The sequence below is a fragment of the Camelus ferus genome, chromosome X, assembly GCF_009834535.1.
Source record: "Camelus ferus isolate YT-003-E chromosome X, BCGSAC_Cfer_1.0, whole genome shotgun sequence".
Taxonomy (NCBI): Eukaryota; Metazoa; Chordata; class Mammalia; order Artiodactyla; family Camelidae; genus Camelus; species Camelus ferus.
In genome coordinates, this window is record NC_045732.1 from 91,567,970 (window position 1) to 91,592,294 (window position 24,325).

At 37.7% G+C, this 24,325-nt stretch overlaps 1 protein-coding gene across 13 annotated transcripts in view; it reads left to right on the forward strand.

Annotated features, from left to right (window-relative positions):
* The window catches only part of ENOX2 (ecto-NOX disulfide-thiol exchanger 2), a 247,505-nt gene that overhangs the window by 203,824 nt on the left and 19,356 nt on the right, over nt 1–24,325 (forward strand). For all 13 annotated transcript variants that reach the window (XM_032475880.1, XM_032475872.1, XM_032475873.1 and 10 more), the window contains 4 exons: nt 4,257–4,490; nt 6,707–6,919; nt 8,689–8,795; nt 18,614–18,728. In XM_032475880.1, coding sequence (XP_032331771.1) covers nt 4,257–4,490; nt 6,707–6,919; nt 8,689–8,795; nt 18,614–18,728 — 669 coding nt within the window. The remainder of the gene's footprint in view (nt 1–4,256; nt 4,491–6,706; nt 6,920–8,688; nt 8,796–18,613; nt 18,729–24,325) is intronic.

Genomic DNA, 24,325 nt, shown 5'->3' on the forward strand with positions numbered 1-24,325 from the left:
CTTCATAGACTACAGTACACTGTAAACATAACTTTATATGCACTGGGAAACCAAAAAAAAAAAAACCGGTGTGATTTGCTTTATTGCAATATTCACTTTATTTTGGTGGTGTGGAACTGAACCCACAATGTCTCTGAGATATGCCTTTAGTGATGAGTTTATTATTATGGATATAATGGGAAGTCATTGGAGGATTTTAAGAAGTAAAGTGACATGATCTGATATACATTTTAGAAATATCATTTCTGGGTAAAGATGTACTGAAGGGTATGGGCAAGTATGGTCACTGGTGTTTAGTTAGCTAATCATAGCATTGGTCTAACCTAGAGTGATGGTGGCTTATATACTATGGTAGTTGGAGTGGAGACAGTAAAAATTACTCTGCATAAAGTTTCTTGTTTATGGTAAAAGTTCAAATTTTGGGAGACCGAGGCAAGGAATTATAATTGGAATGATTTCTGTTAAATATTATGAAGTAAAGCCCTTTGCTTTTTAGGGTGGTTTCAAGATAAAGTTTCATGGCTGATCCTTTGCTTATTTTGAATTGTTATTGTTCTTTATGGAGCAGTGGATAAATAAGCCTGAAGGCATAAGACAGAGTAATTGGAAAGACATAGAACAGTTAGCTATTTCCTTTCCTAAGGGCTACTAGTTTGGAAGAATTGGGTCCAAGTGCTAGACATTTTATGGTGACAGAATCTTCATTCATGTAACAGATGCTTGTTGGACATCTCCTTTGTATAAACTATTGTGCTAAATGTTGTACAGAGTAGAAAATGAGTAAAACCTAGTTCTGCCCCTTAATGAACTTAGGGTTAGTATGCAGTCATCATTTATTAAAGAAACACTGAGTACCAGGCATTGTTCAAGACACTGATAAGACACACTCAGTGCTAGTAATAATGGCATTGAAAGTTACATGTGCTGTACAAGAAGTATGAGTAAAGTGTTATGAAAGTTCAGAGGATACAGAGGGAGGAGGAGTGAAACAGAGAGAGACTGAAAATTTCTGGCTCCTGACTAGGGGTATCAAAAAAGGTAGCATTTGGAGCAAGTCTTTGGCAAAGAGAAAGCATTTGAATGTGGACAATGGGGCATATATACAATATGAGCAAAGATACACGGGTGGTAAGTTTTGAAGAACATTCAAGGAAACAATGAGTAATGGTTTGTGTACTGAGTAGACATGAAAGAAGGAGGGAAGACATAGGTTGTCAGCACAGTTTGAAAGGCTTAACAGTTGAGTCTTTACTCCTCAGATAATAGGGAATTGTTGAAGAAATTTTTGAACAAGGAAAATGACTGTTTCTGAAAGATTAATCTGACAGCCCTGTATAAAAATGGATAAGAGGAGAGGAGGTCAGTTAGACACCTGTTGCAATAGGCCAAAGAAAAGGTAATGAGTGTTTGAAAAAGTAGGCTGTACATGGGAAAGGGGAGGAGAAGGCAGATGAAGAATACTCTTTTTACATTTGGTAAGTGCTGTAAAATATAACTACTGAAGGTTTAATAACCCTTAGCAATGATAACAGAGAATTCCACAATAGACTATTTTAATACGAACTTAAAGGTCTTGAAAAGCCCTATAAAAGACGACATGCTGCTTAGAAGGCATCCATCTAAACGTCATTGAAATCAGCTCTCTGGTAACAGCCTCCTCCTGGAAACATTCTCATAGCTGCCAAAGGAAAGGAGATTGCAGTCAGTGATGTGAAAACAACTAATTTTTCCCTTTAAATTTGAACCTGCTCCCTGGAAGTTTACAGGTGCTAGAAATATCCTGAATTGGATGGCTGTTCTCCCATATTGTAAAAGAAAGAGGTTAAAACAAACAAAAACCCCTTAGAAAAGGAGATAGGAATGTGGAAATAATCATTTTTTTTCTACTGAAGCTTGACCATCTTTGGGAGCTGGCATTATGCACAGTGCACCACCTCGTAGCTTCATAGTATCTTGTGTGTGTTTATGCAAAGGTTCCATATTGTCCTCTCATTTGATTCTCTCCTCAATCCTGAGAGAGTAGTCAAGGTAATCATTAATAGCTCCATTCTTCTGATGGCTCAGATGATCAAATTAGATGAGTGGGTGTGGAAGTGCATTGTAAACTGTAAGCCCTAGCAAAGGTTGCTTATGAAATGTATTCTTCCTCTTTCTCTATCTTCTTGTTTGCATTGTTTCCAAGAAATATGATGTTATCCTTATCTTTTTGGTTTCTCTGTACATAAAGTGTGTCTTTTGTCTATGGCAGCTTTTAAGATAGTCTCTTTATTGCTGGTGTTGAGAAATTTATGATGTGCCTTGGTGTAATTTTCTTCATGTTTCCTGTACGTGGGATTCATTGAAATTCTTAGGTCTCTGAGTTTTCCTCAAATTTGGAAATTTTTCCTCCCTTATTTCTTCAAATATTTTTTTCTGTTCCCTGCCCTGTCTGCAATCAGGGCTCCAATTAGGCATATATATGGTCCCTTGAAGTTATCCCACAGCTCACTGGTACTCTGTTCATTTTTTTTCAGTTTTTTTTCTTTCTGTATTTTAATTTGAATTGTTTTGATTGTTATGCCTTCAAGTTCATTAATCTTTTCTTCTGCAATGTCTAATTTGTGGTTGGCCCTGTCCAGTGATTTTTTTCAACTCAGACATTGTAGTTTAAATCTCTAAAAGATTGACTTTCATTCTTTTTTTTAATGTTTTTTGTGTTTCTACTTAATATATTCAGTCTTTTCTCTAGCTTCTTAAGCATATGAAACCCAATTATAATAGTTGTTTTTATGTCCTTATGTATTAATTAGATTATGTGTCTCACTTCTAGGTCTGTTTTGTTGATTGATTTTTATCTTTATTATGATTTCCATGTATCTTTGCATATTGGGTAATTTTTTATTGGATACCAGACATTGTGAATGTGACAAATATTTTTCATTCCTACAAGTATTCTTGAGCTTTGCTCTAGGATATAGTTAAGTAACTTGAAAAAATTTTTATCTTTTTAGGTCTTGTTTTTTATAAGTTTTGTTCAGCAGAACCACAGCGGGGCCAATTTAATCCAACTAGGGCTAATTTTCCATCACTAAGGCAAAACTCTTCTGATTACTCTATCCAATACTCTGTGAATTATTAGATTTTCTCCTCTGGCTAATGTGAAAAGGAACTATTTTCAGTCCTATGTGAACTCCAGGGATTGTTACCTCTAATGCTCAGGTAGTTTCCATACACACACATAGACATCAGCTTCATAATAGAGGATGGCCCTCTGCAGATCTCTGAAGTTCTTTCCCTGTGTAGCTTTCTTCTTTCCAGTACTGTGCCATACAAACTCTGTATTCCGCAGTCTCCCTGGATTCCCAGTTCAATCTCCTCAACTCAGGGGGATCACCAGGCTTTGCCTGAGTTCCCCTCCCTGTGCTAAGGCCTGGAAACTCCAAGCAATAAGATGGGGAAATCATAGGGGTCACTTCATTTGTTTTTTGTCTCTTAGTAATTTTTATCTTCATTGCCTAATATCTAATGTCTTTAAAATGTGTGTGGAAGCAGCTAGCTCAGCTTTTAAAACTTAAAAAGTTAATTAAAAACTTAATTTTTTTTGGTTGTTGTTGAAAAATTTAACTTGGGTACTATAGCTGGCACAAAAGGTGGGCTTGAATCCTGGATTTTTAAATCCTAGTCCTATACCACTATACTACAAGCACACTACCTCTGTTTTTAAGGATCTCAAATTATGTCACCTGGATCACATACCACTCCGCATCATATCTGTTTCTGCCCCCCCAAAAATGGTTCAGAGTCACCAGATACATTTAGGAAGCAATTTGGGGGTTGAAATGTCTAGCTGATACATTTACATTTTATCAAAATTCTAAGTGGTGATTTGAATGACACTCCTGAAGTTATCCAAAGACACCACAGTTTGAGGCCAACTTTTCTATTCTTCCCAGCCTATGGCACCATATAAAGCTTATTCTTGATACCGTTATCCATAGAGCCTCCCTGTGCCAGAGGTAAGGCGGCAGATGGAGGTATGGAACTCCAACAAAGAAGACTGACCCAAACCATAGAATAATACACTATTATCCAAGATGAGACTCTAATCCAAGTGTTTTGATGGTTCACCTTGTCAGTAGTGGGGAGAGAATTTGGGGTTATGTGGTCATTTGAAACTACTGCAACCACATCTGAAGCATGGAACTTGGAAAGGTAGGTACCACTACTCACTCACTGGGCTGCTCTTTTACTCTTCTCTCTCCCTCTTACGCACTTAGGTTACCGAATTCGCCTGGGCTCTAGCACTGACAAAAAGGACACAGGCCGGCTCCACGTTGATTTTGCACAGGCTCGAGATGACCTGTACGAGTGGGAATGCAAACAGCGTATGCTAGCAAGAGAGGAGCGCCACCGTAGAAGGATGGAAGAAGAAAGGTTGCGCCCACCATCCCCACCCCCAGTGGTCCACTATTCAGATCATGAATGCAGCGTTGTTGCTGAAAAACTAAAAGGTATACAAAACATTCGAGCTTTGTGATTAGAAGAACTCCTTTTTGGGGGGGAAATTTAATAAATATATTTGTATTGTTGGCAGTTATCCTTGAATTTCCCACTGGTAGATTCTTAGCAGTTCTTGTGTTGAAGCCTTGCAGATAGAGGTGTACCTAGTAATTTAAGAAACAAAAAATTTGTCCCTCCTACCTATGTCTCTGATCCTTCACTGTCTCAATTGATGACACTTTTTCTCACCATACATCATATAACTAGGAAGAAACAAGTTTTTCCCACTTTAACACATCAGATCAGCTGTGATCTATAACTTGGGACTTGTAAGCGCCACCCCACCACCACCAACTTTTGTTGTGGATAGCAAGTTAGTTCTGAATGCTAAATCAGAATAAATCAGAATGATAAAACTTGATGTGACCCTGCAAAACTATGATAAAATCCCATTTTATAGATGAGAAAGTGGAGGGCCAGAGTAGTTGCAGTGTACATTCTTCGTAGATTACTCAAAGACTTAGCTACCACCAACTAAAAGAGGACTAGTTTAATCACAAAATGGCCAACTTATTTCACATAGTACCAACAGAGACTTTCAGACATTGCTAAATCAGACTTCTTTCCCTTTAAGTTTTAATTCCTGTTCCCCTTGCTTGACTCTCAGAACCATTTTACTAATTTAACCTTAATTGCCCCGCCTGGTCTCCTGTGTTAGTAGCTCAAATCCAGTTTTTTTCATTCTCTGAGTATGGTTGATTTTATTGAAAGAATGCTGGTGTCCCATTGATCTTATTGATGACACCAACCCAGTTCTAAAGGTATGAATTCTCCCTGCTTCTTGTGCTCTAGACTCAGCAAGATGCTGCTAATTCCACTTCGCAAATAGTTCTCATTCGCCAAACTTGTTTACACCATATAGCCTAAGGGATTCACACATTTAAGAAATTCTTTGTTTGGACTGATTTTGTTTTCATGTAAGAGAAAAGCAGAAAACACAGAGTCCAAAATAGAGACACAGAAATAATGGTAGATTTTGCAAAGCTGGAAAGGCTGAAAGCATTGGTAAGATGCCAGGTCCAAGACTTACTTGTTCACATGACACCAAACAAGTTGGTTTGATTTTTTTTAATAAATTTTCTGATTGTGTGGACCTTAAGCAAAAAGTGAGCATCAATAAATGAACCAGACGTGAATAACAATTTTTAAGTGAGTATCAATGTAAAGACTGTATGAAAATAGTAAAGTGAAAATCTGCTATAATGGTGAGGCTGACCTCTCATTATATGTCCGCACTAAAAAAAGGCAAGAGGCAAGTTCAAATTACAGTGAGAGATGTTTCCACTGGACATAAAGGTTTCTGACTAGAGAGGGATGTGGAGCCCTACAATGGGCCTTCGATGGGATGCTAATGGACTCTCCCTCTCAGGAGTCTATAACAGCAGATATATAAGTGGCTATCTCAGAAAGCTGAACCAGAAGTTTTGGAACAGTTGTGCTACGATTTCAGCATCAGAGAATAACTCCTAACTAGCTGTAGAAATCTACAAGGAAGTCTCCTCAGGCAAGAGAAACAGGATGTGGAGAAATGTAGAAATAGAATGAATTACATCAAAATAGATTGTGACTGGGACTGTGTGGAAAGCCTGGGGCTGTGTATTGAATGCAGGAGTGATGTTACAAAAGGTCAAAAATGTAAATGTTTATACCTAAAGAATTGACATTTAACTTTTTCTTAAGGCTCCTTCCAACATTGTAATTCCATGGATCCAGGATAAAGTTACTGTCAAATTCAAGCTAAACTCAAGACTCAAGGTTACTTTTCCTCATTAAAAATAAGATTGTAGAATTCTGAAGTTCTTTCATCACTAATTCATACATTACACAATGCACACATGTACAATCAGAGGTTAAGAAATCTGCAATATGGGAAAACTGTATCAGTAAAGAAAAATTTGTTTAAAAAAAGAAGAAACAATCTTTTTCTGCAAATTTTCTTAGACTACAACCAACCTGACTACTTTTTGAGTCTTTCATTTTTTCAGTCTACCTGCCTACCTGCTTCCTGTGTGCACACACGTGTGCATGCATGGTTCCTCACCCTCAGCAATTCATTTTACAACCATTGCCAAAAAGCTAGGGCGACCTCCTTGCCAGCATGTTAGGAAAAGAGTTCAAGATTTGGTTACTTTTGATGATTCTAAAACTAAATTCTCTTTTTTTTAAGATGATTCCAAATTCTCAGAAGCTGTACAGACCTTGCTCACCTGGATTGAACGAGGAGAGGTGAACCGTCGCAGCGCCAACAACTTCTACTCCATGATCCAGTCAGCCAACAGCCACGTCCGCCGCCTGGTGAATGAGAAAGCTACTCACGAGAAAGACATGGAAGAAGCAAAGGAGAAGTTCAAGCAGGCTCTTTCTGGAATTCTCATTCAATGTGAGTGGAAGTCACAGTTCTGCTGGAAGGGTGAGAGGGCACTTCACTTAGTCACCACTGTCTCTACACAAGAGCCAGGCCTCCAGACCCATCCTGTGTCAAGGAGCAATGCCCTCTTCATCACTGCCTTGTGCTCTAATATTGCCAAATGCCCAAGTTCCATTTTCATGTCTCATGTGGGCACCTCCTATGTTCATTTTCTCTGGTATATCTACTTCAGCTCCTTACCAACACTGCAACTTAGACCACTATCCTGCGCTTTTACTTTTGCTTGTTCTCAAAGTCAGTTATGAGCAGCCCCCAGCCTCAGTGGAAAATTCAAGATACACTGCTGTAGTTAGAATGTACAACAGGGCCGGGGTTGGGGGAGAGTATAGCTCAGTGGTAGAATGCGTGCTTAGCAAACACAAGGTCCTGCATTCAATCCCCAGTACCTCCATTAAAAATATAAATAAAATAAATAAATAAACCTAATTACCTCCTCTAAAACTTTTCTTAAGTATGTAGCATCAGGATGTCTAAGCTTCTTTGCTTCAGATTTGAATCATTATTATTGCATAATATGCTTTTTAGGTACTCCATTTTAGTGAGAAATGTGATTCTATTTCCCAAGGTAATTGAGTAAAAGCTAAAGTTGCTACTTCTACTTTTTGTTTTTGGTTTTCTTTCTTCCACATTTCCTTTTCTGGATGTCCATAGACACTGGTATGGAATGGGAAGCCACTGAAGTGGCCATTTTCGAAGAGTAGTACCACTCCAAACCTATCCAAGGTCTCTTAAATGAGACAGATTAGAAAAATGCTCAAATAATGGTTTTAGTTCACCACATTGTAAAACTATGTCCTCTTATCTTTTGAGAAAGAAACTGTATTCACATTAAGAATAAGGGTACAGTTTTATGATTTTGCTTTTAAACAATTATGGCCCACTCTTCCCATACTTGACTTCCCATACTTGACTTCCCATACTTGACTAATACGTAATTGGGATTAAGGAGGAGTTATTTCATTTTTCCATTTTTATTTTGAAAGTTTCTATGGGCATAGAATCCAGGAGGAGAAAGCATATGTTTTTAGGACTTCAGAATAAATAGAAAAAGAGAGCAGCAAAAATCCTGGGAATATAAATCCTTAAATCATAAGTAGACAGGGGACAAATGGGGCTGTAAATAAAGAAATAACACTTCGGAATTTTCTTACCATGAACACCCAGAAATACACTTGTATTTCTCCAGTCACCGAGCCTATCTAGGTAGACTTAAAATAGATCTCATCCATCTTAGGTTTTGATTTGATGCTTTCTGGTTAAACATACCTCAGAATAGTAAAAGGACAATTCTGTTGACGTGAAGCATCCTGGCTCATTCTGTAGGGCTAGTCTATGAAAGACACCAGTGGTCAAAAGGAGCTGGTATAGTTCGCCACTTGCTGTCATGCTGTACAGGGTCAGTAGTACTAACTCATATTCACCATGACACCTGCCTCTCCTGCCTGAATGAATACAGAGTGCCTGTATTAAAACTTTGGTCACCATTTCACCCCAAACCTTCCGGACTTCCCTTTTCTTTCTGTATATTGATATCTCTGCCTTTGAGTCCCGTTTAAAATCATGGTACCCCAACACAGCCTTTTCTGAGCACAGCCATAGTCTAATAGTGTCATAGAAGGAGACACAACAAGCCTGACACTTCTCTTATTTCTTTTCTCCTCTTTTTTTTGCCATCCCTGGATGAATCTCTGGCTGATTCAATTGCTGTTCTGACGCTGCAGTTGAGCAGATAGTAGCTGTGTACCATTCCGCCTCCAAACAAAAGGCATGGGACCACTTCACAAAAGCCCAGCGTAAAAACATCAGCGTTTGGTGCAAACAAGCTGAGGTTGGTAACTTTTTACCCTGGTAGCCCCTCAGGGGGACAGTTTCTTTCTTTAACAAATTATTGATTTGGAGTTTACCTAGAATTAAATAGTGCCAATTTCCCCATGGCCACAACAAGGCCCTAATGAAACACTAAGACATGTTCTATAACCTGGCACTGTGTCCAGACCACCTGCTGCCAAAAGGGTAACAAATGTGCACGTGTTGTCTTGAACACATTCTGCTGGATGGAAATCTTAGTAGTGAAAATGTAGCTGCGATAATTACGAGTTTACTTCTCTAAACTAGCTTCTTGGGAACAACAATAATTACTGACCTGTGTGTTTAGTCTTAGTAATATTAGGGCTGTCTTACATTTATTAGAGCATCTTGACAGTTGAGGCTCAAAGCTGCCTGGTGTTACATTGGAGCATTGAAATTTCTGAGCTTCTTTTATCAAACCTGCTCAAGCCATCTTTTAGGTGGTGGCTTTAAAGGTAACAGAGGACTCTGATTTCAAAATAAGATTGACACACACCTTTCTGCTTGTGCTCAAATGACATTTTTAGCATAACATTCGAATATATCTGATGCAATTAGGTTGGGATTCAGAATCCAAGATTAAAAACCAAAATAGGAGGTTTGTTTACAGTGCTCTGCCTTTGGAATGGTGTAACAGATGCCTCAAGTTCTTCTGTTCCTTTGGGTAGTTTCCTTACCCAGCCAGCCCTGACACTTTCTTTTTTATTTAACATTTTTTATTGAATTATAATCATTTTACAATATTGTGTCAAATTCCAGTGTTCAGCACAATTTTTCAGTTATACATGGACATATACACATTCATTGTCACATGTTTTTCTATGTGAGCTACCATAAGATTTTGTGTATATTTCCCTGTGCTATACAGTATAATCTTGTTTATCTATTCTACAATTTTGAAATCCCAGTCTATCCCTTCCCACCCTCCGCCCCCCTGGCAACCACAAGTCTATATTCTATGTCTATGAGTCTATTTCTGTCCTGTATTTATGCTTTGTTTTTTTGTTTGTTTGTCTGTTTTTGTTTTTGTTTTTTAGATTCCACATATGAGCAATCTCATATGGTATTTTTCTTTCTCTTTCTGGCTTACTTCACTTAGAATGACATTCTCCAGGAGCATCCATGTTGCTGCAAATGGTGTTATGTTATCAGTTTTTATGGCTGAGTAGTATTCCATTGTATAAATATACCACCACTTCTTTATCCAGTCATCTGTTGATGGACATTTAGGCTGTTTCCATGTCTTGGCTATTGTAAATAGTGCTGCTATGAACATTGGGGTGCATGTGTCTTTTTGAAGTAGGGGTCCTTCTGGATATATGCCCAGGAGTGGGATTCCTGGGTCATATGGTAAGTCTATTCCTAGTCTTTTGAGGAATCTCCACACTGCTTTCCACAGTGGCTGCACCAAACTGCATTCCCACCTGCAGTGTAGGAGGGTTCCCCTTTCTCCACAGCCTCTCCAGCATTTGTCATTTGTGGATTTTTGAATGATGGCCATTCTGACTGGTGAGAGGTGATACCTCATTGTAGTTTTGATTTGCATTTCTCTGATAATTAGTGATATTGAGCCTTTTTTCATGTGCCTATTGATCATTTGTATTTCTTCCTTGGAGAATTGCTTGTTTAGGTCTTCTGCCCATTTTTGGATTGGGTTGTTTGGTTGTTTCTTATTAAGTCGTATGAGCTGCTTTTATATTCTGGAGATCAAGCCTTTGTCGGCTTCATTTGCAAAAATTTTCTCCCATTCCGTAGGTTGTCTTTTTGTTTTACTTATGGTTTCCTTTGCTGTGCAGAAGCTTGTAAGTTTCATTAGGTCCCATTTGTTTATTCTTGCTTTTATTTCTTCTAGGAGAAACTTTTTGAGATGTATGTCAGATAAGGTTTTGCCTATGTTTTCCTCTAGGAGGTTTATTGTATCTTGTCTTATGTTTAAGTCTTTGATCCATTTTGAGTTGATTTTTGTATATGGTGTAAGGGAGTGTTCTAGCTTCATTGTTTTACATGCTGCTGTCCAGTTTTCCCAACACCATTTGCGGAAGAGACTGTCTTTATTCCATTGTATATTCTTGCCTCCTTTGTCGAAGATGAGTTGACCAAAAGTTTGTGAGTTCATTTCTGGGCTCTCTATTCTGTTCCACTGGTCTATATGTCTGTTTTTGTACCAATACCATGCTGTCTTGTTGACTGTAGCTCTATAGTATTGTCTGACACTTTCAATCTGTATATGCAGCAAATTTTTCAACTTCGTTTCTGAGTCCACTTTGCCAGTCTGGTAGCAATCTTGTTATATTTATCAACCCAGGTTGTCGTATTCCTCAACATTTAAATAGCATTTGTAAGGTATTTACATATTACAAAACATTTTCACATAGGTTATTTCACCTACATGAGCCTCCCAACAGCTGTAGTGTAGTGGAAAGAACCCTGGACTTGGAGTCAACATAAATCCAAATCTCAGCTCTGACAAGTGTGTAGCTGCATGACTTTGAGCAAGTTAGTCAGCCTTTCTAATCTCTATTTCTTCACCTGGATTAAATGAGATGAGAGATATGTAGACCGTTTGAAAATGTAAATGCTATATAAATGATAAATAGTATTACTTCAGTTTATCATTAACAACTCCATAAGGAATAATAAGTAGGTATAATGTCCGTGTTACACATGTAACGAAACTGAGACACAGAAATATTAAGTGATGTACACAAAATTACACAGCTAGTAAGTGGTCAGTTCAGGACTGGAAACTCTTCTCACTCTGAGCTCTGGTACAAACTGCTTTTGTAAATGAGTGAGTCATTTAATCTTTGTGAACGTCAGTTCCGTAACCTGTAAAATGAAGATAATAATCTATTCCTTCTGTCCTTCATGAGAACACATGACATAGATAGTGTGGTAACAATTTGAAAACCATAAAAAGCATTTAGAGGAAAATAAGCCAGCCCCTGTTCACATAAACTGATAAGTCTCTGAGCCTTCAGTTCTGGCTCAGCAAAGGGATCTGGGAGTTAACTGGGGAGAAATCCCTGAAGATATCAGCCCAATGGATGGGTAGAGTCATAAAAAGGCAGTAATGTTTTTAATTGCTAAAAAAAAAAGAAAGAAAGAATTAGGATCCAAAAAGGGAGGTATTATCTTACTGTAGCACAAAATGATTCACAAATGCTAGGGCTACCTCACGTTGTTGAGCCCAATAAACAAAAGTCAACATTTCAATTCAGACGTTTACTGAGCACATTCTCTGTCTCAGGTATTATGACAGGCAATGCAGGATGAGATGGTCTTTGCCCTTAGGGAGCAAGGGGAGGAGTGGAGTTTAGCACCCTAAATTTAAAATTTCCGAAATCTTTAGTTTAGCTTGAATAATTCAGAATAAAAGTTAAGAGAAAAACGCTCAGTATGACTTCCAATTGCAAAAAAGCAGTATTAGTCTCTACCTTTCCTCCAATACATGTACACATGTATCCCTTTTAGGGAGTGGGAGAGGCTGTCTGAACTGTCCCAACCCCACCTCCCATTATAGAAAGCCCTGCCAGTACAAAATTGCCTTTTTCATAGGAGGAGGGGAGCCTCTGATTGGAACACTGACTTGTCTAGGCCACAAGCATTTCGGAAATGACTTTGCAAGAGAATATTCTCCATTAATATTATTCATCAAGGCTCTCTGTAGTTATATCAAGCCTACCTATCTGGTGGGTATTTACTTGAGTTTCATTACCTCCTCAGTAAAGATAGCTATGCCAGTGAGCTGGACAAGTCTCTGGGCCTGTGGAGACATGAGTGCTATACACCCTATCGCCCAATATTGTAGCAGAGCTTCCTGGGCAGAATGATGAGGCTAAAGCACAAGACCAGCATGACTTGCTACGTGTCTTGTGATGTGCCTTGTAGACTTTGTAGAAACTTAGAAAAATGCTTCCTGCCTGTTGGATTGGACTAAGTGAAGTTCTACCCTGAATACCTCAATCTTTATAAGTAAAGCTACTAAGAATGGAAAATAGCTCATAACCTTCCTCTGATATTGTATTTCCTAAACCTAAATGATTTCTTCTACTTTATATTGGTTCCTCTTTAAAGCATGGCTTTTTCAAAAACACATTTTTTTTTACATCATCATACTTTTGCTTGATGACAGGCAACTCTGAGGACTAAAAGGAGGTATCCTGTAGAAAGTGACAAAACTTTCCTCTTAAACTGAGACTGCCTCTTAGCACCCCACTGAGAATCAGACATCTCAGTGACCTAATTCACACAACTGGCTTTTCCTTGATCTAGGCATCAGAGCTACAACTCTTAAGTTAGGGGTTTCATCAAGGTAGAAGTGTTTGATATTGAACTTTTTCTACCAGTTGCCTCAGGGTATAAGCCAGCTGGTGACATCCTCATGTCACAAAGAACCTGTTCCTTGTCTCGCTGTCATCCTCCTACGACCATTCAACACCATCTTATTCTGGTGAGAGAGAAGTTATGGAGTAAGAAGAAAAAGTCTCCACCTTTCAGGGAGCTTAGGCACTCACAGTGGTAGTATATGCCAGGCAGACCAATTTGCTAATGAGTCTTTTTTATTGGTTTACTTTCCTGATCTATACGTGTGTGAGGCTCCTGCTGATACAACTGGAAAGGGTAATAAAATAAGAGAAGGCTGAAGTCCCTCCCTTTACTAAAAGTTTGCATCTATATTGACTTTACTGACAGTTCTGTGTGCTGTGGGAACTCTTTTTCTACAGACTTATTTAAAACTTGTGTGTTTCTCTTACTAAGACCTTGGCCTAGATTACAAGTTACACCTTGGATGATATGTAGAAACTAGAGCCATAGCAGTAGGCACTAGAAGATTCTCCCTCACATTCTCCCTAACGTGAGATTTTATACCATTAAGCTAGAGGAAAGGGACATGGTTATATACCAACATTTTCATAAAATGAAATACTGTGATTGCTAAAATAACTTTCTCTCTAGATTTCCAGGCCTATCATTCCAAACTCTGAAGAACTGTTCGCAGATAGATGTTTGCATCATCTGCATACCCTTGTTTTAGGACCCATTTGCACTAACCCTAGCTGTTGGCTTTCAGCCATCAAAACACATACTAACACAATTTGGATCAACCTAATTTGTATTTCCATTATGTGGCATACAGTAGACGTTGATTAAGAGCCTGTGTTTGTGCTTTGCTTCATTAGCTTGAATGGTATCTCAGAATCAAATTTCTATGTTAGTGTAGAAGCTATCTCCCTACCCTCTGCTCCTTTCCGTTCCTTGATCTGACCCCTTCCTCACCAAGTATCCTGTTAATATTTAAAGTCTGGATAAGTACAATTTTATTACACAATTCATAAAAAACTTTGCTTTTCTTATAATCATGTTCCTATCATAAAACATGAGTAAGATAAATTTAAGTCCACATAAATTTTTGGAAACTATATAGTTAGATAATTAATGTGCCATGATTTATGATTTGCTTACTTTATGATAAATCAAAAATGTCAGCTGGTACAAAGATGATTCTTTTCATGCATTTTCCTCTGTCTAAGGTTTCAGTTTTACTCTGTGTTGAAAATGCTTTGTCCTCCATTATGGAGCAGTATGTGAAGTTCTAAGCTTCAGAAAAAGTTACCGCTAGAACAGACTGAAAGCCAGTATTATTCGTTTTCAGGAATTACTAACCGGTCACTGTTCAAATGAAAAATATAACAGGTCTACTGTGGGTGACAGAGTGGTATGGAAACTTTAGGAGGGCTAGCTTACCTTTTTCAATGTACTTTATCAGTGATGTGAGCCAGTTAATTTCAGGTAGAGATTTACAAATGAACATGTCTGGAAAACATTTTTGCATGCCATTGCCACTATTTTGGTTCCAGCACTGGATCCAACTGTCAGGATGGGAAAAGGGGCAAATCTGGGAGGCAGCTATTTCTCTTGCTGCCTGCACTTCGGTGGCTCAGAGTCCTTTTGCTGCCTGCTCCTCTGTACAAGCTAGATAGAGTGCCTTCCTTAGGTAAATGTTACCTTTTAGCCCTTCACTCTGAGGGTATTTGTTAGGGTTTGATTCCCAAAGCAGAGCTTTTATGATCCACCAGAGAATATAGAAAATAGGCATCTTAGATATTAAGTGCTTTAATGGCAAGGTTTTCAAAGCATTAAAATCTCACTTGCTTTACTTAAGAGTAGTGTCATTTACTGAATGCTCTTCCTAAGTTTATTGTAATATGGTACCCCTATAATGTCTGTTGTTCTCTTGGCCTTCTCTCCCATTTGTGTGACTTAGTATTGGTATTTATAGAAAAGTAATGATATGGGCCTTAGTTTCTTTGTAGCTAAGAAGGATTATCTAGTGATTGTCTAGTGATATGGGCCTTAGTTTCTTTGTAGCTAAGAAGGATTGTCTAGTGATAAGAGAGCTCAAAGCTCTGCCACTTTGCTTGTATGACTGAATAACTTAGAGCAAGCTTCTCTAGTTTTTCTTACCCTCATTTCATTATCAGCTAAAGGAACTGGTAACTCTTGTTCCTCAAGTATTTTGAGGCATTGAGGTAAAATTTGCCCATGGGTCTGTTATTTTTCTAGGGATTTTTTGAAGACGTGAAAGACCTCTAGATAAGCTGTATCACTTAGTTATTGAACATTTTATACTTCTAACAAGAGATTACGCTTTCTTGCAGAGCTGGAAGCAGAAAAATGCTTTGTGGATGCTAAGCAGCTACAGGACATGTCTTAGCTATCATTTAGATCTTCCTGCCCTGGGACATTTCCCTAGAAGGAACACAGTTTACTCTTCTAAGAAACATAATAACTTTCCCAGAGTTAGACGACATTGTGAATTGAGAGTTGGTCTCGGCTTATACCTTCTGACAGTCTATATTTTTGTTATGCAACTAGGAGAGCTCTGACTTTTCCTGATGAAGTAAGTTGTACAATAGTTGAACTTGCCAGTGTCAAATCTCATTATGATCACCTTTCCAGTAACAGCTCTTTGATAACTGAAATCCAGACTCCTGAGATAGAATGAATTCTTAGAAATGACCAATTCCTTTATTGTTCTCTGTGCAGTGAGTTTGAATAAGACATAGCAAATCTCTCTCTTGACACAGCCCTTTAAAGTTCATTTTTCTCAAGCAAGTCATTATTTTCTTCTATTTTAAGTAATGTCCCTGCAGCACATGAGGGATGCTATGTTAGTATTTCTATTTTCTAGTTCTTCTATTTTTCCATTACTTCTCAACTATCAGTGATAACACTGAATACCTTACTTTTTAAAATAGGGACTTTTATTTATATTCATTTAACTTGATATAGAAATTATTATTTTTCCTGATAAAAGGAATTAAAAAAAAGGAGAGGATTAGCTGAGATAGTGATTACCTGTAGCATTAATTATTAAGAAATCCATTTGAAATATTTATAATCTCCCTAAATGGGGGCAATTTTCTCCAGACAGCATTGGACGTTTCCTGTATGATGACCCAATTGGGGCTAACCAAGGCAAAGAATTCTCAGCTCAGTTCTGAGGAGCCTCTGACAGGCATCAAGTGACCTCTAAATGACTCCAAGCTTCTCCAAAACGGACAGTTCTCATGCTTGGTTTTTTTTTGAAGAAGTGACTTTTCCTGTGTGATCTCAATCATTTCCAGTGTTCTTTATGCCTTCCTGCAGATCTGTGTTTACATCTGGTAGCACATCCCTTCAACCTAAAGAACTTTCTTCAGCTTTGCTTATAGTGCAAGTCTTGGGGTGACAAACACTTGCATTTACATTTGTCTCAAAATATATTTATCTCATCTTCATTCTTGAAAGAATTTTTCTCTGCATACAGAACTCTGAATAAACAGATTTTTTTGTTTCTTCTTGTGCTTTAAAGATATTGCTCCCCTGACTTCTGGCCTTTATTTTTTCTGAAAGAAATCAAAGTATTCAAATTGTTGTTCCCATGTATATAATGTGTTTTTTTTTTTCTGGCTTCTTTTAAGAGTATCTCTTTTTATCCCCCAGTTTTATTGAGCTATAATTGGCATACAGCACTGTATAACTTTAAGGCATACAGCATAGTGACTTGACTTAAATATATTGTGAAATGATTATCGCAATAAATTTAGTTTACTAAAGACTTAAAGAGTTTCTCTTAATGTTTTGTTTTCAGCAGTTTGACTCCGTGTTCCTAGACAAAATGTTTCTTTACATATACCTTGCTTGGGGTTCACTGAGTTCTTTGAATATACAGATTAATATATTTCATCAAGTTTGAGAAATCTTCAACTATTTTTCCTTCAAATATTTTGAATCATTTAATCTTTCCTCTCTTTCTGTGATCCAGTTAGTTTCTCTCTATTCTTTTTTATTTATTTATTTATTTTTAGTTTTTTAGTTTCTCTCTATTCTTCAATTGGGTAAATTTGTTTTGTTCTCTTTTTATCACTCTCTTTATTTTGTCATCTCTATTCTACTGTTAAGCTCATCCAATTACTTTTATTTCAGATACCATATTTTTCAGTTTTAGAATTTCCATTTTGTTCTTGAAGGTTTCTATTTCTCTACTAAGATTCCCTATTTTTTCATTTGTTATTAACATATTTCCATTACATCACTGAGATAGTAATAATAGCTGCTTTAACTCCTTATTCTGCTAATTGCCATTTCTGGTTCATTTCAAGCCTGGTTTCTGTTGATTGTCTTTTCTCTTGAAAATGGGTCATCTCATCCTAGTTCTTGGAGGTATGTTAATTAATTGGGGGCTTTGCCTGCATATTGTGAATATTTTGCTTTTAAGTCTCTGGATTCTGTTATGTTCTTTCAAAGAATGTTAATTTTGTTTTAATGGTCAATTTACTTCATTGAGTTTAAGCTGGAAATTGTTTCTCTTAGACGGCAGCTCAAATCTTAGTTTAGTTTTTCAGCCTTAGCTGTGTTGTTTGGAATCTGCCCTGTGCTTTCATGGTTCAGGAGTCATGCAGAAATTTGAAAGGGTCTTACATACAGAATTTGGATCCCTCTCTCTTTGGCTATCTACTTTCTAGGATCTCCTCCTCACTTTCCAGTGCCCTGAACTCTCTTCTTTATTTCTTTAGTATATAAAGACTGCTGTGGGTTTTCTCTTAAAAATTTAGCCACTCTGTGAGGTGCAAACTGTGGTCTGTTCTCAGACTAAAAGGCCCTTTAAAACTGAAACCCTCCTTCCAAGTGTCAGCTCCTCTTCAGAATATTCCTGCTTTTGTTCAGTCTCCAATGCCATCAAGTAGTTAGGGGTTTAGCTAAGTTTCATTTTTGTTCAGAGAATATAGTTATTATCTATGGAAGGGTTGATATGGTAAGAGTTCAGTCCTGACACCTCATTGTTAGTGTAACTCCTAAACCTGCAAAAGTTTGATTAAGAGTTCTGTTGAGTAAGACTGTAAGGGAAGAGGAAAGAGGATGGATAGCAGCAAAATCAGAAGATTTGACATGGGAAGGCAAACATGACAGAACCTTAAGGAAAGTCCAAAAATCCACATGAGTAAGAGGTGCGAGGTCTTTCATGGCCAATGGTACTTTCTAAAATGAGATACTTTCTAAAATGGGAGAGATACAAGAACCATTGACTGCCAGATCTCTGGATATGGAAAGAAAGCCTTATGCAGGACAGAGTACATAAAGTCTGCTTTGTCTATTGAGACTCCCCTCAGCCTCAACATGCCCCTTTGCCTTAAGAATACTGAAGTTTTGTTACACGTTTAAAAGAAAACCTTCTTTACCTTATCCTTAATTCTGTTTATTTCCTCAAATTTTCAAGGCTTTCCACTTAAAAAGCATACCTTTTAACCTTAGGAAATTCGCAACATACATAATGATGAATTAATGGGAATCAGGCGAGAAGAAGAAATGGAGATGTCTGATGATGAAATAGAAGAAACAACAGAAACAAAAGAAACTGAGGAATCAGGTAAAGATAATTCTGCTTTACTTTATTTAAATAACATCCACTTGCAGAGATGACATTTTAAAACTGTTAACAATAGGTAAGTTATGGGCACAGACCTATCAGACTGGAACAAGCTAGAAGCAATTGATGAGGCCATATAAGTACACATTGGCTGAATTTCAACCCTGTGGCTACAGGATTTACTGTAGTCTTAATTTAGCCCCCTCTTCCATCATAGCACCTAACTGTAAGTGGACTTCTTTTTCTGAGGTGTGCTGGACATTTAGGCACCATTGTTCTATATTTGGGTTGGATTTATTAGTAACATGCTCCACAGTAGAAACTATGAGAGAGCTATGCATAAATAGGTAACTAGCCAAACTTTTAGGAAAAATAGTTAGATCCCTATATCACTCATACCTTACCTCAAAATTAATATGAGATGGATTTAAGATTCAAATGTAAAAAACAACCATATACATAGCAAAAGAAATTCTGGAAAATATAAGAGTTGGTTATGTAATTTGAGATGAAAATCTCCAAAGAGAGAAATCATAAATGATATTTTTGATAAATGTATCAGCATAAAAATTAAATATTTCTCTTTAAAAATCACAAAGTTAAAAGATAATCTATAAACTAAGGGGAAATATCTACAATATATTAATCTACCCATCTGCTGCCTTCCATTGTGGTTACTTGGAGGTTTATTACGAATCAAACAAGAGTCTGCAAACAGTTGTCTGGGTAAAGGCTTTTGCTCATACCTAGTGTAGTCACAACCTCACTGTGTCTCACCCTGTAGCCATAGCCTGGGTCCCCAGAGGAATTCATATGGCAAATCTGTTGAACAGTATAACCCACCACCCTTCAATTTCATAACAAAACATCTGAGGAGGGGATTACCACGGAGGGGATTAAAATATCAGCCAGAGGACATTGTTTCCAGGAAAACCATTCTAGACAATCTTAGGAGTCTGTAAGATATGGTGGACAAAACACTGGACCTAAAGTTAGAACACCTAAGTTCTAGTCCCAGCTCTGCCTTTCTTGACATAGGAAGGACGTCTTCCCCAGTGAGCCTCAGCTTCCACACTTATGAGAAATACCTTATAAACACCATCAAAAAAGATTTTGTGATGGTTAAGTGAATTCATTCTTCATTTAATAATTATTGTATTTCAAGCACTCTGCTAGACATTGGAGATATAGTAGTATACTGTCCCCACTCTATGTCTGTGTGAGAGAGAGAGACAGAGACAGAGACAGAAAACAGATTGATTATAATGCAAATCAGAATTTATTGGTTCTAATAGTTTCATATTGAAGTCAACAGTTCTAGCCACTTGAGTGATTCCAGAATCTTCACTCCAAGAACAAAAACTCTTAAGAAAACCACCAAGTCAGACTTTGTAAAAGTACTTGTTAACTGTTACATCTGAATGTCCTCTTTTTGCTATATGTTAGGTCCCTAAACATATAAACCTCCATATATATTGAATAAACCCTTGGTAATCAGTGAATAGTTAACATGTTCAGAACAGTGAACTAATTACTGAAAACACTTACTATAAACTTATAGCTAAAATAAACAAAAAAGTTTAACAATAATTGAGCTATTCAAATTATTTATGTTTAGCCAGGATATTTTTTAGCTGATTAATGTTTGACTTGTAGGTTTGTTTCCACTTCAGGTTCTGCAGTATTGTGTAGTGTTAATCCAGTGTTACCCTGAAATGTGTGTAAGTGTACGTTTGAGCATCCACTTGATAAATTGCTGAGTTTGAGGAGTTATTGGGAAATGGGTGGAATGTATGGGAGATTCAGATTGAATGCACTTACTAGGGTTATATAATTGCATTTTGCTTCTGTATCTCTTTTGAGTTAAAAGCTGTATTGGCTACTGCACAGAATCTTATTCGTTTAGAGACTGGAAACTCCCTGACAGATCATCTTATAGCTATTTTCTTTCCTGTTCCACATGCCAGGATGCTGCTTTGTCAAATAAAGCTATCTACAATAGACTTAATGGAGCTTACCAAATAGCTTTTCTCCCAGAAGGTTTCAATTCATTTTAATTCAAGGACTTTTGTGCATTTTTCTTCCCCTCGATCGTATCTAATTTTGTTATCTTGCGTCTGTAGTACTCAAGTGCAGAAATCCTGCTCAGTGTGAGCCAGTGAGCCGGTCTTCAGTTTTCATCTAAATCAGCTACATGTTTTAGTTATGCTTGGTTCCAATTAAAAGCTTAAGCAACTAGATCTCAAAGGTTTCTCTCTCTCTCTCTGTCTCTCTCTCTCTCTGTCTCTCTCTCTCTCTCTGTCTTTCTCTCTCTCTTTCTCTCTCTCTCTCTCTTTCTCTCTCTCAATACTACCAAACTTGAATTCTAAGTGCCTATGCCATGTTTCTGTTTAAATTTACTTCCCAGAGAAAGTAAGAGTCAAAGCTAGCCTAGCAGTCTGTTACCTTTCTTTGGAGTGCTACTTGCTAGCCCATATTTGTGATTCAGTACTGGAAATATTCTTGCCATGGAAGAAAGGACTGCTGTGCTCAAAGTAATGCGTTGAAGAGGGAGAATCACATCAAAGCAAATCATGATAGTATGAAACTATTTCATTCTATTGTTAGCCATGATGGAAAGTACATGTACCCAGTAAACATAAGAACTGTTCCCTTTCAGCATCTATCTTCTGCCTTCTTCACTTAAACTGGTAGTTTTCAGATTTGATATAATACATAAGAATCATCAGGTTACCTTTAAAAATTCAGATTTCTGGGCTGCAGAGTCTAATTCAATAGGTCTGTAATAGGGTTTGGGAATCTGAATTTCATCAGACATCCTAAATGATTTATATGCTGGTGGTCCAGGGAGCACATTTGGAAAATATTGACAGACTAGTTCCCCTTCATTGTTCTAGCCCAAAGTTTTCTCTTCCATTGGTATCCAGTCTCCTTCCTTTTCTCCTCTTACCTCCAATTATTCCCACTTTAGGAGTTTGAGCAATTAATTAAGAAGCACTATGTCCTATAAGCTGATAGAAATAGAGATGTAATATATGTAAATATACATAAAATATAAAAAATACCATATGGTGCTAACCTGGAAGGTACTGATTAGAATGCAGCAAGGGTAAGAGATATTAGCATGGGCCAGAGTAGTTGCAATCAGTGAAAATTGATCAGGGCCTTGAAAGATGAACAGGTTTGGATAAGAGGTGAGAAAGTAGAAAGCATCTTGATGCAGAGAGGGATGAGGAAAAGGAGCGGGGCTCAAAGATGGCTATAAGGATGATGGATAAAAGATAAAAAGATGGATAAAAATAAATAGACAAAATAAGGATAAGTATAAAAGACTGAGAGGGCAAGATGGTTCTAAACCACGAGGGACTATAAATGCCAAGCTTAGACTTAGCATAGTAGGCAATGTGATACTATAAGCATGTCTTTCAACCATGGCAATTGTATGATAAAAGCAACATGAATTATATATTTTAAGAGATATTTTTTGGATTAAGAGAAACAAGCCAGAGACTTTTATAGGAATTCAGATATAAAATGATGAAGGTTGGCGGTAGTGAAGGCAACAGGAACTAAGGGAAAATGGTAGAAGAAAAAGAGGCAACAGAGAGTCTGAGATTAAAGATGCTAGGAGTCATTTGGGAGGAATAAAGTCTTTGGTGCCAGATTGGATATAGATGATGAAGAAAGGAAAGAACTCAGAATGAGTCTAGGATTTCTAATCTGGAAGAATGGAGGGTTGGTGATTGTATTAGTTTGCTAGGTCTGCTATAATAAGTACCACAAACTGAGTGGCTTAAACAACAGAAATTTATTGTCTTACAGTTCTGGAAGCTAGAAGTCTGAGGTCAAGGCTCCTGCAGGGTTGGCTCCTTCTGATGGCTGTGAGAGAGAATCTGTTCCATGCCCCTCTCCTAGCTTCTGGTGGTTTGCTGGCCATCTTTGACATTCCTTGGCTTGTAAATGCATCACCCCAATCTCTGCCTTCATGTTCACATAACATTCTGCCTGTGTGTGTGTGTCTGTCTCTGTGTTCAAATTTCCCTTTCCCATAAGGACAACGGTCATTTAAGTCTATAAGCTCATCCTAATGACATCATTTTAACTTGATTGCTTCTGTAAAGATCCTGTTTTCAAATAAGGTCACATTCTGGGGTCTGCAACATATTTTTTAAGGAGGACAAATTCAACCCACAACAGTAGAACTGACAGCTGGAACTGATTTGCAGAATATAATGAAATCAGCTTCAGACAGTATGTAGTTAGGAAACAGATATAAAGGATTTGTATACAAATCAGGGTTGAAGAATGTAGAAGGCATAGAAGATAGTAGTACAGAGGTGTTGACTGAGGCCTGGAGAATATGAATAAGTTAATGTGAAAGATAAGTAAGAAAGAACAAAGGGCTGAATACAGAACTTTGAGGACTACCTACAGAAAGGGAGAAGGAAAGGAAGAAGAGTTTTCAGAGTAGTTAGAAAAAGAGCAGTCTGGGAGGCTGGAAGGAAACTAGAAAAGCATTGGATTATAAAACCCCCCAAGAAGAATTTATTGAAATAGGGAATAAATGGAATTATCAGATATTATAAAGAAGAAAGGAGAACAGTGTTTGTCGAGCAGGAGCTATTTTAGTAGAGTGATAAATGTAGGGGCCAGAACATGTGACATTAGTGAGAGAATGTGGACAAAGACTACAGGTCAAGAAGTTGGGTACTGAGAAAAAGCAAATACAGACATTGTAAATGGTGACTAGAACTGAAAACAAAGTTAAAGGTAAGTTGTTGTTTGCTGTTCAGTAGAAGGGAAGGAGGCCATGGAGAGTGTGAGGCTGATGATGCTTGTGAATGAAAAAGTACTTGTGGGCAATTATGGAAGTGAAATCCTAGAGAAGAGGAATGGGAAGTGATCCTAATTCAGATGGAGTTTGCTTTAGAGAGGAGAGAACCATCTTCCTCTGAGATAAGAGAGGTGAAGCTAAAAGTATATATACAGCCCATGCTTCTCTGTATAGCAAGAGGTTGGTCATCCATTGATGAGCGAAATGATTTGGAACTGAGACCATGAGGGGAGAGGAGCAGATCAGTAATAAATGCTCTGGGCAGTATGGAAGGAAGAAATCAATGAGAGGTAAGAGATCCAGCAGCAAGGGCAAACGTGAGTCTGTTTTGACTAGGACTGCCCAACTCTGCAACTTCCTCTAAGAGTCCTCTGCAGCCCAGGATAACTAGCAGAGAAATTTGATTCAAGTGACCATGAGTTAGGGATTGGCATGATAAACTTGGCCAAAGATTTTGAAGAGAGTGAAGGAGTAAAGGGTACTGAGGAGTTTGCAGTGTAATCTGTCTAGCCAGAAAGCAGTTAATGGGCTAGGTGAAGTTGGCCACTCCAAGAGATTAAGATCCTGGCAAGGAAAGAGAGCAAAGTATCAGGGTGATGAGGGGCAGTAACACGACTGACAAATGAGATACTGTTTGAGAGGAGACTTTAGAGATCTCAGAGGAAAAACAATGAAATCCCATTGCATCCATGCTGGCAGAAGACTAATTGGAATAATGACCTGCAGAGGCAAGGAAAGCAAGACATCACAAGGTCAGGGAACT